This window comes from Phalangium opilio, unplaced genomic scaffold (assembly GCF_054372755.1).
Source record: "Phalangium opilio isolate 3A_F unplaced genomic scaffold, DU_Popi_V2 ptg000070l_1, whole genome shotgun sequence".
NCBI lineage: Eukaryota > Metazoa > Arthropoda > Arachnida > Opiliones > Phalangiidae > Phalangium > Phalangium opilio.
Window position 1 is genome coordinate 5,775,899 of NW_028324182.1, and position 13,845 is coordinate 5,789,743.

Consider the following 13,845-nt stretch of genomic DNA (forward strand, 5'->3'; position numbering starts at 1 on the left):
CTTAGCTAATATACGAACATTAAGAACACTATACGAACAAGGTTTTTAGCCACTTTCGTTGTACTTAACGCTCGGTTGGTTCTGTTTTCAAAATGCACCGCGAGTTCAGAAAAAACGAAAACAAATAAAAGCTTTTAAGTGAGTATAAATAAGCACATCAAGTTGTCGTCGCCTCCACACAAACACTATAGCAGATGATGTATAAATATTACTGGGCGATACTCTCTTTAATGTATTCGTAGAAGTAAATAAACGCAGTTTCACACGCGAATTAGTTCAGTGTTTTCAACTTTGACACGCGGGTAATAATAGACATACACTTGGAAAGTTAATCAATAAGCGACTTATAATTGCGAGCTTACCAATGTCGGTTTCTGAAAGACCTTAACACTTAGGACAGAGTTAAAATGCGAGCGAGGATATCGAAAACGCGCCATTCTAATTCCAGACTAGAGTCATTCACTAGAAAGACGATTCTAACGGAGTTAGAATAATGTTTGCTATAGTTAAACCACTAAGAAATTATACCCAGGTGTACCACGCTGTCACACAGTCACGTGCTACGTTATTAACCTATCCGTTTCCACGATTTTTGTTTATTCTTCCGCGAGCGTTACCATGACAACCCCTTCTCTCCGCTTTCCTATATGATCGCGCCCGTTCACTCGTAGTTTGCTTAAGGTTTCTATTGATTCAGAGTGATTTAAATAACACCGTATTAGGTGGTTAGTTCGTACATTCCCCACTCAAATTTAATATAATGATCGTTTTTACCTCAAAGCTAACCAAGATGCGATGCGCTACTTCAGTTTTTTAGAATGTTCTCACGAGTCACGCGTAGGGTGTTAAATGCGGGTTAGAAAGAAGGTCGTTCCTAACCGAGAATTAGCCTAAGAAACAAAATAACTCTAGATTTAAGCGGGTTACTAGTGAAAGCACCGCTAAAGTCTGTCCAAAACGTCAATCATTCTTCAATTTTTTTTTTAAATTTTCTTTTGGTAAAATCAATTAAGAAACGGTTCAATAAATTTTATTTGGGATACATTTTTTGAAAAATAAATTACAAGCAATTTTCTTATTTTTTTTTTTTTTTGAGGCTTGTTGACTTAATCGTTGTTCTTAACTGAAATATTCTGTAATTTGATTTGATTTTTTAATCGAAAGTAATAAAAGAGATTGACAAAATCGTAAAACGAACCTTTCCGCAGTATGGACACTCTCCGGAATATAGCCGGAACTTGTTATGTTTATTGGTTGCTGAGGTTAACCACTAATAAAGAAACAAGAGGGTACTTCAGTAAGCAATAAGAATTCCTAGCATAACCTCTATAATTTCCAAGTACAACGGCTTAATTTGGATGATTTTAAGTTAACTTACTTCAACTAGGCAACTCTTATGAAATATTTGGTTACAAGAGCAAGATTCAGTGGGAATTTCTTTTCCCAACAAATAAGAATAACATATTGCACACTCTGGCAATATATCCTGTATAGTAAATAATCTTATTTATTTAGATTATGATAATATCATTAAATTATCTATAACATTTAAGTACCTCTTTATTTGAGGCCTTTTTGTTAGGAATATCAATCCATAATATACTTGAAAAATTCTCAACAACGGAGATATTTTCATCCCTTATGTAAGGAACAATTAGTTAATACAAAACGCTTTGCTAGAATTATAATCTATAATACCACTTAAGTACCATAAATGCATATTTGTTTGCAAAAGCTCATTCATTTTTTCAATTTCTATGGCAAAATTGTTTTAGATATAAAAGATGGTTAAAATAACTACGCTGCAATCTTATATGTATTGTGTTTGTTACACCAGAAGTAGGGTGAGACTAGAAGTAAAGAGCTCCAGCATTGGTAATAGATCCTGACAACAGTGAACAAATTTGAGGATTTTATGCCGCTTCCATCGCGCCTACACTAGAGAGAAAAAAATTGGTCGAGTTCCAAAAATATTCTTATCCCCTTCCCCTCATGCTAAAGCCGCTGAACACGGACGCGGGTGCTTGAATCTAGTTCGGCCGTCTACCACCGCGAGCGTCTCACGTTTTGGAGGGAAAATTCAGAAACCGCTACCAGAGGGCCAACCGTTGGTGTGTTATCGAGAATATTCACTTTCGCCAAGTGAAGAATTTGGTTACCTCAATACTTCTAGTCCCTTATCCTACTTCTGGTTACACTTATAAACAACTCGGTCCTTTGTCAATTCTAAGTATAACGCTCATAATAAAAAAATACACTTGAAAAATATTTTACCATTTTGTGGTCCCATCAATAAATATTCAGGCAATGAAAAAGTCTTCATAGGATCAATAGTAAATCTTATGGAAACGTTTTTGTCTATCGTAATTAAATTATTTTAGTAATTAGGCCTAAGTGCGTAATTATATTGTGTACTTAGCGCGATTCTCCTTGAACGATCTTTTCGAGTTGGATTTTCGGGTTCTAAGACGCAATAATCGCGATCTATTTGATCGGTGCAGTCCCAGAATGATTGCAAATTATCCAACTCTCGCTTAAACGCGCTCACTAAATCGCCTAATGTACTCTCCTATATATAAAAATATTTCTATGACGTCATTGACTTAAAAAGTTTTAAAAGTCCGGCTTACATTGGTCCAAGAATATTTAAATTCTTGGGGTAGACAATAATTTAATTCCATGTCTTTATCGGGAAACTAATAGATATAGAGGATAATTGAAATTTTCTATGGTGTTGGTAAAAGAAAATTTGTGCCAAGAAATACCGCATTGTTTTTACCTTATCAGTGAGTTTAATTTGTAAAATGTGATTCCGATTTTTGGAATCCATTATCGAAAAATTGAGTTGCTTCATATCGTTACTAATACTTTGTATTCTAATTGTTTATTGGGTTTGAGAAGAAAATTATTATTTAGTTTTTGAAAACGGAGTAAATATTAACCAGGGATAGATTTAATTTTAGATTTAGAAGTAGGAATAGAGAACAGAGCAATCTGGGCGCGCTTCAAAGTCCCGGACCCCCTTCCACGGGACGAAGGGGTATGAAAGAAGAGGCGGGTCATAGCGACAGAGGTAAAAAGGAATTATGTATTTTTCGCCGTCCCCGTCAGGAACGTCATCAAAACGTAATTTAAGTGAGCCAATAAGATAATTTAAACTTTTCGTTACGTGTTGGAGGTAGGGGCACCATACTGAGTTATGAGTCGGACTGAAGTAAATACTAACCGTTCCCCATTCCTACTTCTAAAATTAAATCTATTCCTGATTCAACTAACATTCCCGAGTCCAAATTATAGATTTGGTCAAACAAAACTGATAAATGCGAAGGTAATAACAAATTATCCGCAGAGTGCAGACCTTCATTTCTAACTTGAGTTTCCTAGTAATGTATTTATCAGTGTTACCCTCAATAATGAAGAAATTATGTTTGGAAATATTACCAATTCAGATCGTAGTTCGTGTAAAACATTGTTTACATCGGATAAGCTTAATATGACCTAATTAGTTTTCAATATATTAATAATGTCTACAGAGAAACGAACACGAAAATAACATACCTTATTTTGTAAAAACATTTCTGGTAACTTAAAAGATTGGGATTCCCGCCAATTGGTGTTCAGTTTTAACCTGTTATTCTTAACTGATAATCTAACTCTTATATTTTCACCCTACGTAATGAAATTTGAACATATTTTGTAATTAAACACGAGGGAAACAACGTAAATACTTAAAGAAAGTAGGTTTCGTAGGATCATAAGTTCATTACGTATGTTCCATATCTTATGGTATCTATATATCTATGAAATTATGGTAGGATAGTGCGCACCATGGATAAAGAATGAGCGTGAGCTGAGGAAATTCGTTTTCACGCTACAGGATAGGAAACTCCCTATCTCCGACGGCAGCTTATTCGATATATAGAGTATTGACAGTACTACGTATGCAAACGTCATACCCTTCTATCTCTTAGCTCATTGTCACCCCCTAATGGACGCGGACAGTATCCCCTCTTACAAGAGCGCGCGCAGAGGGAGGGAGGGATAGGCAGTTTACACCCCTCTCTACCGCCTCTAGTCTGAACTCTGTTCCAGCTTCTGTTGTCAGTACGCGCAAACGTAACTTTGCGCTTGCTGACAAGAGACAAACGAAATACTCATGATCAGGATTTAAATCTCGAGATTTTAGGTCCAGGACATGGATATTTCTTTTATCTCTTGTCAGCACGCACAAAGCAAGGCCTCTATGTTATAATACTGATTTTCTTCGTCTGTTGTCAGTACGCGCAAAGCATACTTTATAGGTTACCCCTAAGCCGTTCCAACATAGACACCTATGTTTGAGCGTGCTGACAACCGAAGCTGGAACAGGGTATATATCCAATAATCTCCCTCTAAGCATGAAAACGAATTTCCTCAGCCGCAAAATAATTGCTTAAGTTGCACATTTTTCATAATTGTCCTAAATTTAAGTGGCCTAAGATCTACTTGTAAACATTTAACATAAGATATGTAGATGACTTAAATTCATTTACATATAAGATAACTGTAAGAAATACCAGGAATGAGCCTGGACCTACTTTGACAGGTAGAAATCCGTCGAATTCACTCAATTCAGAATTCAAAGGAAAAATTTGAGGAAAATCAACAAACATAGCGTTATCCATCTTCGATTAATGAAAATTTTCATTAAATTTAACACCTTACGCGTTAGAATTGCAGTTAGACTTCTAACACGCGAAACAACACGCGAACCACGTCCACGTGTAGTACGACGGCAAACACTATTTTACCCCGAAATTATTTTTGCCGAACTTTTGCCGAACTTTTGCCGAATTACCCCAAATTCTAAAATAGTAGAAATCTCCCATGCGTCGTCTGCTAAAACATCCTAAATGACTTCTGGCTTCGCCTTCGGCTTTTCGGGGTAAATTAGTGACCGTTTCGGCACTTTTCGGCACAAAAGAGTGGGGTAAAATATAAAAATACGGCCCCCCACAATAAAAGTCGCAATTAAATCAAGCAAAAATTCAAATCCATTTCAGAAACTAAATAAGCTTAACTGATCTACCCTCTCTCGCCCCGACGACTATTAAAATAATAAATTTTTCGACAAAGATCAAAAACTCAACTAAACATTGACATTAATGTGAACTGTTTATAGAATCTCAATTTATAAGCTAAATCTACTCTGCCGAACCACAATAAAACGTTAATTTCAACTTAATTAAGTATAATTAACGTAAAATTGGACCAAAAACGTACATTTTGGGACAAAAATTAAAATAACTTTTAATTAAACTACATAATTAAGATTAAAACTAAGCTAAAAGCTGGTAAATCCCTTTTTTCCCATTTGACACTGAAATTAATTTATATTATCTTTATAATACATTAATATTCAGGAAATTCCCAAGTTTGGGGTAAAATAGGGTTTTTTCGGCAAAATATTATGGGCGTGAAATGAAAAAATATGCCGAGTCTTTGATGAAGCGCGAAATTCCAAAGTTTGGGGTAAAATAGGGTTTTATCGGCAAGGATTGAATTTTAAATTAAACATTGATATTAATGTGAATTATTTATTGAATCTCAATTAATAAGCTAAAACTACTTTGCCGAACCACAATCCAATGTTAATTTCAACTTAATTAAGTTTAGTTAACGTAAAATTCGACCAAAAACGTGCATTTTTGGGACAAAAATTAAAATAACTTTTAATTAAACTACATAATTAAGATTAAAACTATGGTATAAGCTGGTAAACCTGCTTTTTTCCTATTTCACACTTAAATTAATTTATATTATCTTTAAAAAACATTAATATGCACGAAATTCCAAAGTTTGGGGTAAATTAGGGATTGTTCGGCAAAATATTATGGGCGTGAAATGAAAAAATATGCCGAGTCTTTGATGAAGCGCGAAATTCCAAAGTTTGGGGTAAAATAGGGTTTTATCGGCAAGAATTGAATTTTCAATTAAACCTTGGTATTAATGTGATTTTTTTTCATGAATCTCAATTTATAAGCTAAAACAATACTGCCGAACCACAATCCAACGTTAATTTCCACTTAAATAGGTATAATTAACGTGAAATGAGACAAAATACGTACATTTTTGGGTAAAATATTAAATTAACTTTTAATTAAACTACATAATTAAGATTAAAACTAAGCTAGAAGTTGGTAAAGCTCTTTTTTTCTATTTCACCCTTAAATTAATTTATAGTATCTTTAAAAAACATTAATAGGCGCGAACTTCGAAAGTTTGGGGTAAATTAGGGATTATTCGGCAAGTATTGAATATTCAGTTAAACATTGATATTTATGGGAATTATTTATTGAATCTCAATTTATAAGCTTAATCTACTCTGCCGAACCAAAATCCAACGTTATTTTCAACTTAATTAATCATAGTGAACGTGAAACTAGACCAAAAATATACAATTTTTGCACAAAAATTAAAATAACGTTTAATTAAACCACTTTATTACGATTAAACTAAGCTAGAAGTTGGTAAAGCCCCTTTTTCCTATTTCATACTGAAATTAACTTATATTAATTAAATTATCTCTAAAATGCATTAATAGTCGCGAAATTCAAATCAACTTAATTAAGTATAATTAATGAGATATTAACGCAAAACATCCATATTTTTTGAATAGACAGGAATAATTTTTAATGAAACTAAATAATTCATTATACAATTACACGAGTTGTTCGTCCAACCGATTTTTTCATTTAAAACTTAAATAAATTTACATTATCTTAGAAAAACATTTAAGGCGCGAATGTTCGGCAAAAGATAATTAGGGAAAATTATTTATTGAAACTCATTTTATAAGCTAAAACAATACTGCGGAACCACATTTAAGTGTTAATTTCATATTAATTTGACGTAATTAAAGTGGAATGAACCGAAAACAACCTTTTTTGGGTAAAATTCATGGATACTTTTAATTTGGGTAAAGGTCTAAAATTATAACTACACAAGTAGTTCGTCTAATCTCAAATTGCCTATTTCACACTTAGCACTTAAATAAATTTACACTATCATCTAAATTCATGAAAAGGCGCGAAATTTAAAAATTCAGGTAGTTCGGCGAAAACTAAACTACACTATAAATTGAAATAACACTATTGCGCTACACTTCAGCATTAATTTTAGCTTTACTGAGCATTTTTAATTTGAAATTCACCCTCAACGTCCATTTCCTGGAAAGAGCATAATCCAGATGGATACTAATTAGGTAAATTATAATAAAAACTCTCTTTGCAAACAAAGATGAGAAAAAAAGTAAGAGATAATTGCCGGAAGAAACAGAAATTCAAACGAGTTCCATCCTCCTAGATGGGAGGTCGACGCGGAAGGGGCAACGAGCAGACAGCCGCTATTTTCTAGGGGTAGCCGTATAAAGCGACATCTATCGGTAAGTTTCAAAACTAAAATAGGTATTAAAGTCGTCATGCTGATATCATTTTTGTTTTTTTTTGCTCTGTTTTAACAAAAGTATAGAGATCATAAATCTGTATACTTTTGGTTTTATTTCTCTTTATTTAACAGCTGTGGATTATTTCTTTGTTATTATTATAATTACTCGCCTGGAATAAATAAAAAGTAATTATTAAATTGTAATAATCTGTACTCGTATAAGCAAAAGCGTATAGAAAACCATATAACTTCCTGGCAAGTTATATGCTTACTTTAATTTTATTTTTAGGTAGTTTTATGTTTTCATCTGACGCAACTCATTACTACTTCCTGACAAGTTATATGTTTATTTTAATTTTCTTTTTAATATGAGGTAGTTTTATGTTTTCATTCCCGTATTAACAAACCATAAAATATTAAATGACAGGATTCAAATTAACTTTAAAAACCTCGTATAGGGAAGGTGGTTCTTTCAATCTGATATAATGGCACCCATGGTAATTTCCCAATTCTTCGAGTCTCTTTATGATAATCGAACATTTTCTAGCACATACAAAATTAGGGTTGTGGTCAACCGCGTCAGACAATTCTGAACCATTATTGCTGAAGTCATCCATTGAGTTATTCAAATTAATACTGCTAATTTCGTTTTCTACTTTAACTCTGCTCCTTTGCATACTGGAATCATCATTAGATGAATTTTGGCTGCAATTTTGAGGACATTTGTTTTCGTGTTCCTTCAATTCTTCAGATTTTCTGGTAAGATAGCCGCAATTAAACTTGCACTTGAAACTCCACATGCTGGATAAAGTCATTTGGACCGATTTTGACAAGTTTCTTTTGGTTGAGATAGTCGACTTCGCTATTTGTTCTTTTGATTTCCTAACAAAACTATCAACTTTTGAGGAACCATATGGCGTGTTTTCTAAAGTATTATTAGGTTCGTCTGGATCTGATTCAGAATGTCCTGGTTTGTCGTCATATTTGGGTTTTCCTCGCGTAACTCTACCATCGGTTAAATTTGCACTAGCGGGTTCGTCAGGATCGGACTCCGAATTTCGCTGACTTGGTATGTTTTTACTGGATAAAATCAAACTATTCTTTGAAGTGCGTTTATCGCCCTTTTTGTCTGTTTTCGCAATTTTTCGAATTGATTTCAACTCGTCAATATTGGAAACGACCCGTTTTCTTTTCGCTCTACATCGATCCAATATCTTTCGTTCAGTTTTGCTATTGGTTTTATTAGATTCGTCAGGATGGAGTTTAGAAAGGTGAGATTTTAAAGACTCCTTCCATTTCGACGCAAACTCGCAAAAATCGCACTTAAAAGGTTTCTCTTCACTGTGAGTCACGACGTGTTTCTTCAAATTACCCTTGCCTGGGCAAGCAAATTCGCAATGCTCGCATTTGCCAGTGTGAACTAACTTATGATATTTAATAGCGTTATCATAATTTGTATGGAAAGTGCAATGTTTGCACTTGAACCTTCTCTTCCCCTCATGAGTCATTAAGTGGTACTTTAACTTGTTACTCTGTAAGAATCCCTTTTGGCAGATGTCACACTTAAATGGTTTATCCGCAAGATGAGTTTTTTTGTGGTGGTACAGTGTACTTTGCGTGGCAAATGCCATATGGCAATTTTCACACTCGTAGTCAAGTTTGCCTTTGTGAGTTTGTAAGTGCACGTTTAGATGTCCTTTTTGTCGGAAACTTGCATTGCAAGATGTACAAATATGTGGCTTCTCGCCCGTATGAATTGAACTGTGAACTTTTAATAAGCTTGACGTCGCGGCGACGTATTCGCATTTAGTGCATTTGAATCTCTTTTTCTCGTGACGCACTATAATGTGGCTCTTCAACGCGCGTTCGGTGAAGAATCTGTTCCCGCACTTGGCGCATTCGTACGGCCTTTCGCCCAAATGTTTTAGTTTGTGCGTTTTAAACGACTGGGGAAAAATGCACGCAAAATCGCACTCGTCACATTTGAATTTCAGTGTTTTCGAATGTTGGTAAGAGTGAGTTTTAAAAGTTTTTTTCCATTTTGTAGCAAAACTGCAGTGTTTGCATTTAAAGACTTCATCCAGAATGATTTTCTTCGAAGTTTTCTTAGCGGACGTCATTTTGCGACACGACTAATCTGAAACAGGCGATTTTAGTGGAAATTAAAGTAAAAATAAATGGAAATAAGGTAATTAATGATAATATTAATTAAGAGTCTTAGAATATCTTAAAATACCTTAAAATAATTATTTAATAGCAGAGTGTTATAGTTCTAAAACGTGACAGTAAGCTGAATTGGAATAACCAAAGTGGGCATAAAGAAAGGACTAGGAGCCAACAGTAGTATTGTCTATTTGTAAACTTTTCCTTCTATAATATACAGATCACCATATTTCTAAGGCAAAATGATGCCCAGCTTTATACTACTATATTCATAAGTTTATATGATAAGTTCCATAAGCACGGCACTTCCTATACTTCGAAATGCTAGAGACTTACAGCTCGAGCTAGTTCGAAAACGACAAGCCAGCATTTCCTACACTCGGTCAATTTTGCTGTCAATCTTCCTATTTAGTCTGTACTAAGAATTTGACAGCGCCTCACCAGGCGTCGCTTTACGAGAATATACGGTGTTTCACCGAAGTCACTTCATGACAAGCTCTCAGTAACCAGTGACAAACTTATGGAACATATCGTGTGGACTCATGCTATCCTCTATACCGTCTTTGGGATACATAGTTTCCACTAAAATGGATTTTTACCATTCCCCAGTGTTGATGAGTCAAGACATTGCAGAGAGAAACAATAGCAGTATAGTTTAAATCAGTACTTGACTCACAGAGGGCCCGGCCTAACAACACTGCACTGACGTTTAAGCTAAGAGAGGAGGAAGGCATATCTGCTACACTCTGTTGCTTCGGGTCTTAGAGTCAGCAAGTGACAATAGCTTTTCCATGTAATTTTCGAGTGTTTTGTTACGGTTTTGGTAAGTGCACATAAATTGAAAAATAAAGTGTTTACCAACTTCATAAACACGTGGTAAAAGTGAAATTCCAGTTTTAAACTAAAGTGGTGCGTGAATGAAGTTCGAAAATTACGGTAATTTTGGAAAATGGTAAATTACGCGGTAATTTACCGCGTAAATTACCGTTCATGGTAATTTACGAAAATTCAAAAATAAATTATATTGATCGTTTCTAAGCTAAATATTGATAAATACCACTTGAACATATAGCTATACCTTTCAAAGCATAGTGTCGTACATTATTTAAATATCGAGTTTTGATGTTTGCAGTTCACATAATACTTTTGAACAGCTACATGCACTTTCTTCTTCTTACCCATTTTGTGAATTATTGCTATTTCACGTTTTTAGAACAAAATTCTAGAGATGGGCCGATACCAGTTTAAACCTATATATCGGTACTGATACAGATATTGGTATCGGTCCATCTCTACAAAATTCTAACAACTACAGGATTTCCAGCTGACGCAAAGGAACTCGACAACAAAAATAGACCAGAAAATAAAATTCATTTCCTTAATCAAATTTTTTCCACGCTTACTGTTCGATTTCTATGACTTACTCATGTCTCATGAAAAGAAATAAGTGTGCATGCGCGGCTAGAGCAAAATATGGAGCTTTTAAACCATTTTCCAAGAGAAAGACATGAGAATTCGGTGGTAAATTACCATTGTGGTATTTTACGACGGTCAATTACCACGGTAATTACCAGGGTAATTACCGTTTTCGTAATTTACCCGGGAAAATTGTAAATTACAGTTACCCTGGTAAATTACCGTGTAAATTACGATGGTAATTTACCGATTTAGAACCCTATGCGTGAAGTGGCTGTCACAAGTCCATTAAAAAGTTACTAAAAGAAGGCAATGGCGAGTGATTAAAATTATTTGAAATATGTCACATAAAACATGTGACTCAAGACACGGACTCCACAGGGTGTGGTACTGGACACCTAGTTCTTGTTTTTCCCGAAAAGGTAGGTTTCAAAATAAAACGAACTAAGTTTCTTTGGACCACGCCATTCTAAAAAGGTTTCAATTTTTTGAGTGGATAAATTATTAAATAGATTACCCGCTCTGAAACCTTTTCAGTATAATAGCACGGATTGAAACACGCCTTTCATGTCCGCGCATAAGTTTATTACATGTATAAGTCCCTACTCATAGTATAAATAAGTCTAGCTCTATCCAATCACTGGTGCCTTCTTTGGAGTCCCTTTAAAGTAATCCCACCACTTTTTTACCTCTTTGTAATATAATAGACATATCTGTCTGTCTGTGTGTTCTTGTGTCTGTCACCGCGTTCGCGGTTGCCAAATTGGAGCAAACGTGTTCCCAATTACAGGATTACGCTCGCAGTTCACAGAAATTACGTTATCTATCTCACTTAAGCATCAATCATCACCAACCCTTTCATCTTCATCCCCCAATTCATCATCATTAGTTATTGACTATCCCACTTAGACACCAATCTGTACTGATTGTCTTCTAACAACACCACAATGCACAAGTCTTCCGTGCATTACACGAATATTTCTGAACTCTAATTTTAAAACTTGAATATCTTAAAATTGGCGTGCACGATCTTGATTAAATTTAAGTATGTTGTTAAGCGTATAAAACTCTACAAGAAACCGTTTAGCTTATAGCAGGAATCGTCCCGGAAGTCGGTCATCTAGACAATGAAACCTTAGAAAACTGCATAAAAATGACCTATAATTATGTCGTAACATTCAATTAAATGTTGAATATCTTAAAATTGGCGCGCACGATCTTGATTAAATTTAAGTATGTTGTTAAGCTTATAAAACTCTACAAGAAACCGTTTAGCTTATAGCAGGAATCGTCCCGGAAGTCGGTCATCTAGACAATGAAACCTTAGAAAACTGCATAAAAATGACCTATAATTATTTCGTAAAATTCAACTTAAATGTTGAATATCTTAAAATTGGCGCGCACGATCTTGATTAAATTTAAATATGTTGTTGAGCGTATAAACCACATTTGGGTTAATTTCACAATAAAATATTTTTTCCTTTTCTCTAAAGGCTATTCCTGTTATAAACTAAACGGTTTCTTGTAGAGTTTTATACGCTCAACAACATACTTAAATTTAATCAAGATCGTGCGCGCCAATTTTAAGATATTCAACATTTAATTGAATGTTACGACATAATTATAGGTCATTTTTATGCAGTTTTCTAAGGTTTCATTGTCTAGATGACCGACTTCCGGGACGATTCCTGCTATAAGCTAAACGGTTTCTTGTAGAGTTTTATACGCTTAACAACATACTTAAATTTAATCAAGATCGTGCACGCCAATTTTAAGATATTCAAGTTTTAAAATTAGAGTTCAGAAATATTCGTGTAATTTTTTTTCAGTTCTAGTTTGTAAGGTGATTCCTGGTATAAAAGCGATAGTCTTTACTTTAATTCAATAGACTTGATTACTCATTGAAATTTAATTAACACATACACGGTCAAATTGAAGATATTCAAATTTGAAGGGCTTGTGTTTATATGTTTCAGGGATGCCAGATTGAAAACCTTCAACCCGCCAAAATCAAATTGGAAACAAGCCCAAAAAACCGCCAATCGGTGTTTCGAAAAGAAGCCCAAAAACTGCCTAAGATCTAAACTATCCAGCCCAAAAACAAACCAAAAATTTATCGTGAAAATTTGAAATTATTTTTTTTAGAAATTTTTATGCAAATTCTATACTGACACCATTTTTAGAACGCAAAACAAAATGAAATCATTTTATTTAATCATGATTTATAAGCCGCTCAAAAGGTTTGACAGCACCATTTGTCAGTTTTTTGGGCATTCTAATGATCTTCCCCTATTGGTGGTATTTTAAGTACAGAAAGTCAAAGAAAAACCCCGACAAGCCCAATTTCCAGCCAACAGCCAACCCGTTTATTTCCAGCCAATATTTTTAAGAAGAAGCCCAATTGGCGGATTTCCAGCCCAATATGGCATCCCTGATATGTTTGTCACGATACTCACGCGCCATCTAGGGAAGAGCAGTGCAACTAATTTGTAATAATTGCTCTTTTAACTAATTTTAATAGTTTATGTTACTTGAAAATACTCAATTATCATTGTCCCTGCTTTTCTTGATTATAATTAGCGTGAATTATAGCTTGAAATCTATTTTAAAAGAATTGCTTAGTTAGGTCTGAAAACAGGTTATAGCTATTTTTTCCGTCGCGAGTTCCCAAAATTCGGCCCCCCTCTCATTCTGCCAAATCGACGCTGGTCAATTTGGGGTTGTTTCGTGTCCTCTATGAAGAATTATTAATGGTTCAGAATGAGCCGAAAGTTAAATACACATTAAATGAATAACATTAGGTTCAATTCTTTAGTTCATACTATCTTATTATATTTGCAA

The 13,845-nt window shown here is 34.4% G+C and overlaps 1 protein-coding gene across 1 annotated transcript; it reads right to left on the minus strand.

Moving 5' to 3' along the window:
- Positions 1–1,014: 1,014 nt before the first annotated feature.
- On the minus strand, positions 1,015–4,786 carry Fancl (E3 ubiquitin-protein ligase Fancl). Its single transcript, XM_089842724.1, has 13 exons — positions 4,578–4,786; positions 3,559–3,669; positions 3,442–3,498; positions 3,277–3,380; positions 2,780–2,876; positions 2,631–2,696; positions 2,416–2,569; positions 2,275–2,358; positions 1,710–1,755; positions 1,557–1,638; positions 1,379–1,486; positions 1,199–1,270; positions 1,015–1,133 (listed from the first exon to the last, which is right to left on the minus strand). The coding sequence occupies exons 1-13, from the start codon at positions 4,662–4,664 to the stop codon at positions 1,107–1,109; spliced, it is 1,095 nt and encodes a 364-aa protein (XP_089698850.1). The 5' UTR covers positions 4,665–4,786; the 3' UTR covers positions 1,015–1,106.
- Between the last annotated feature and the right edge of the window lie 9,059 nt (positions 4,787–13,845).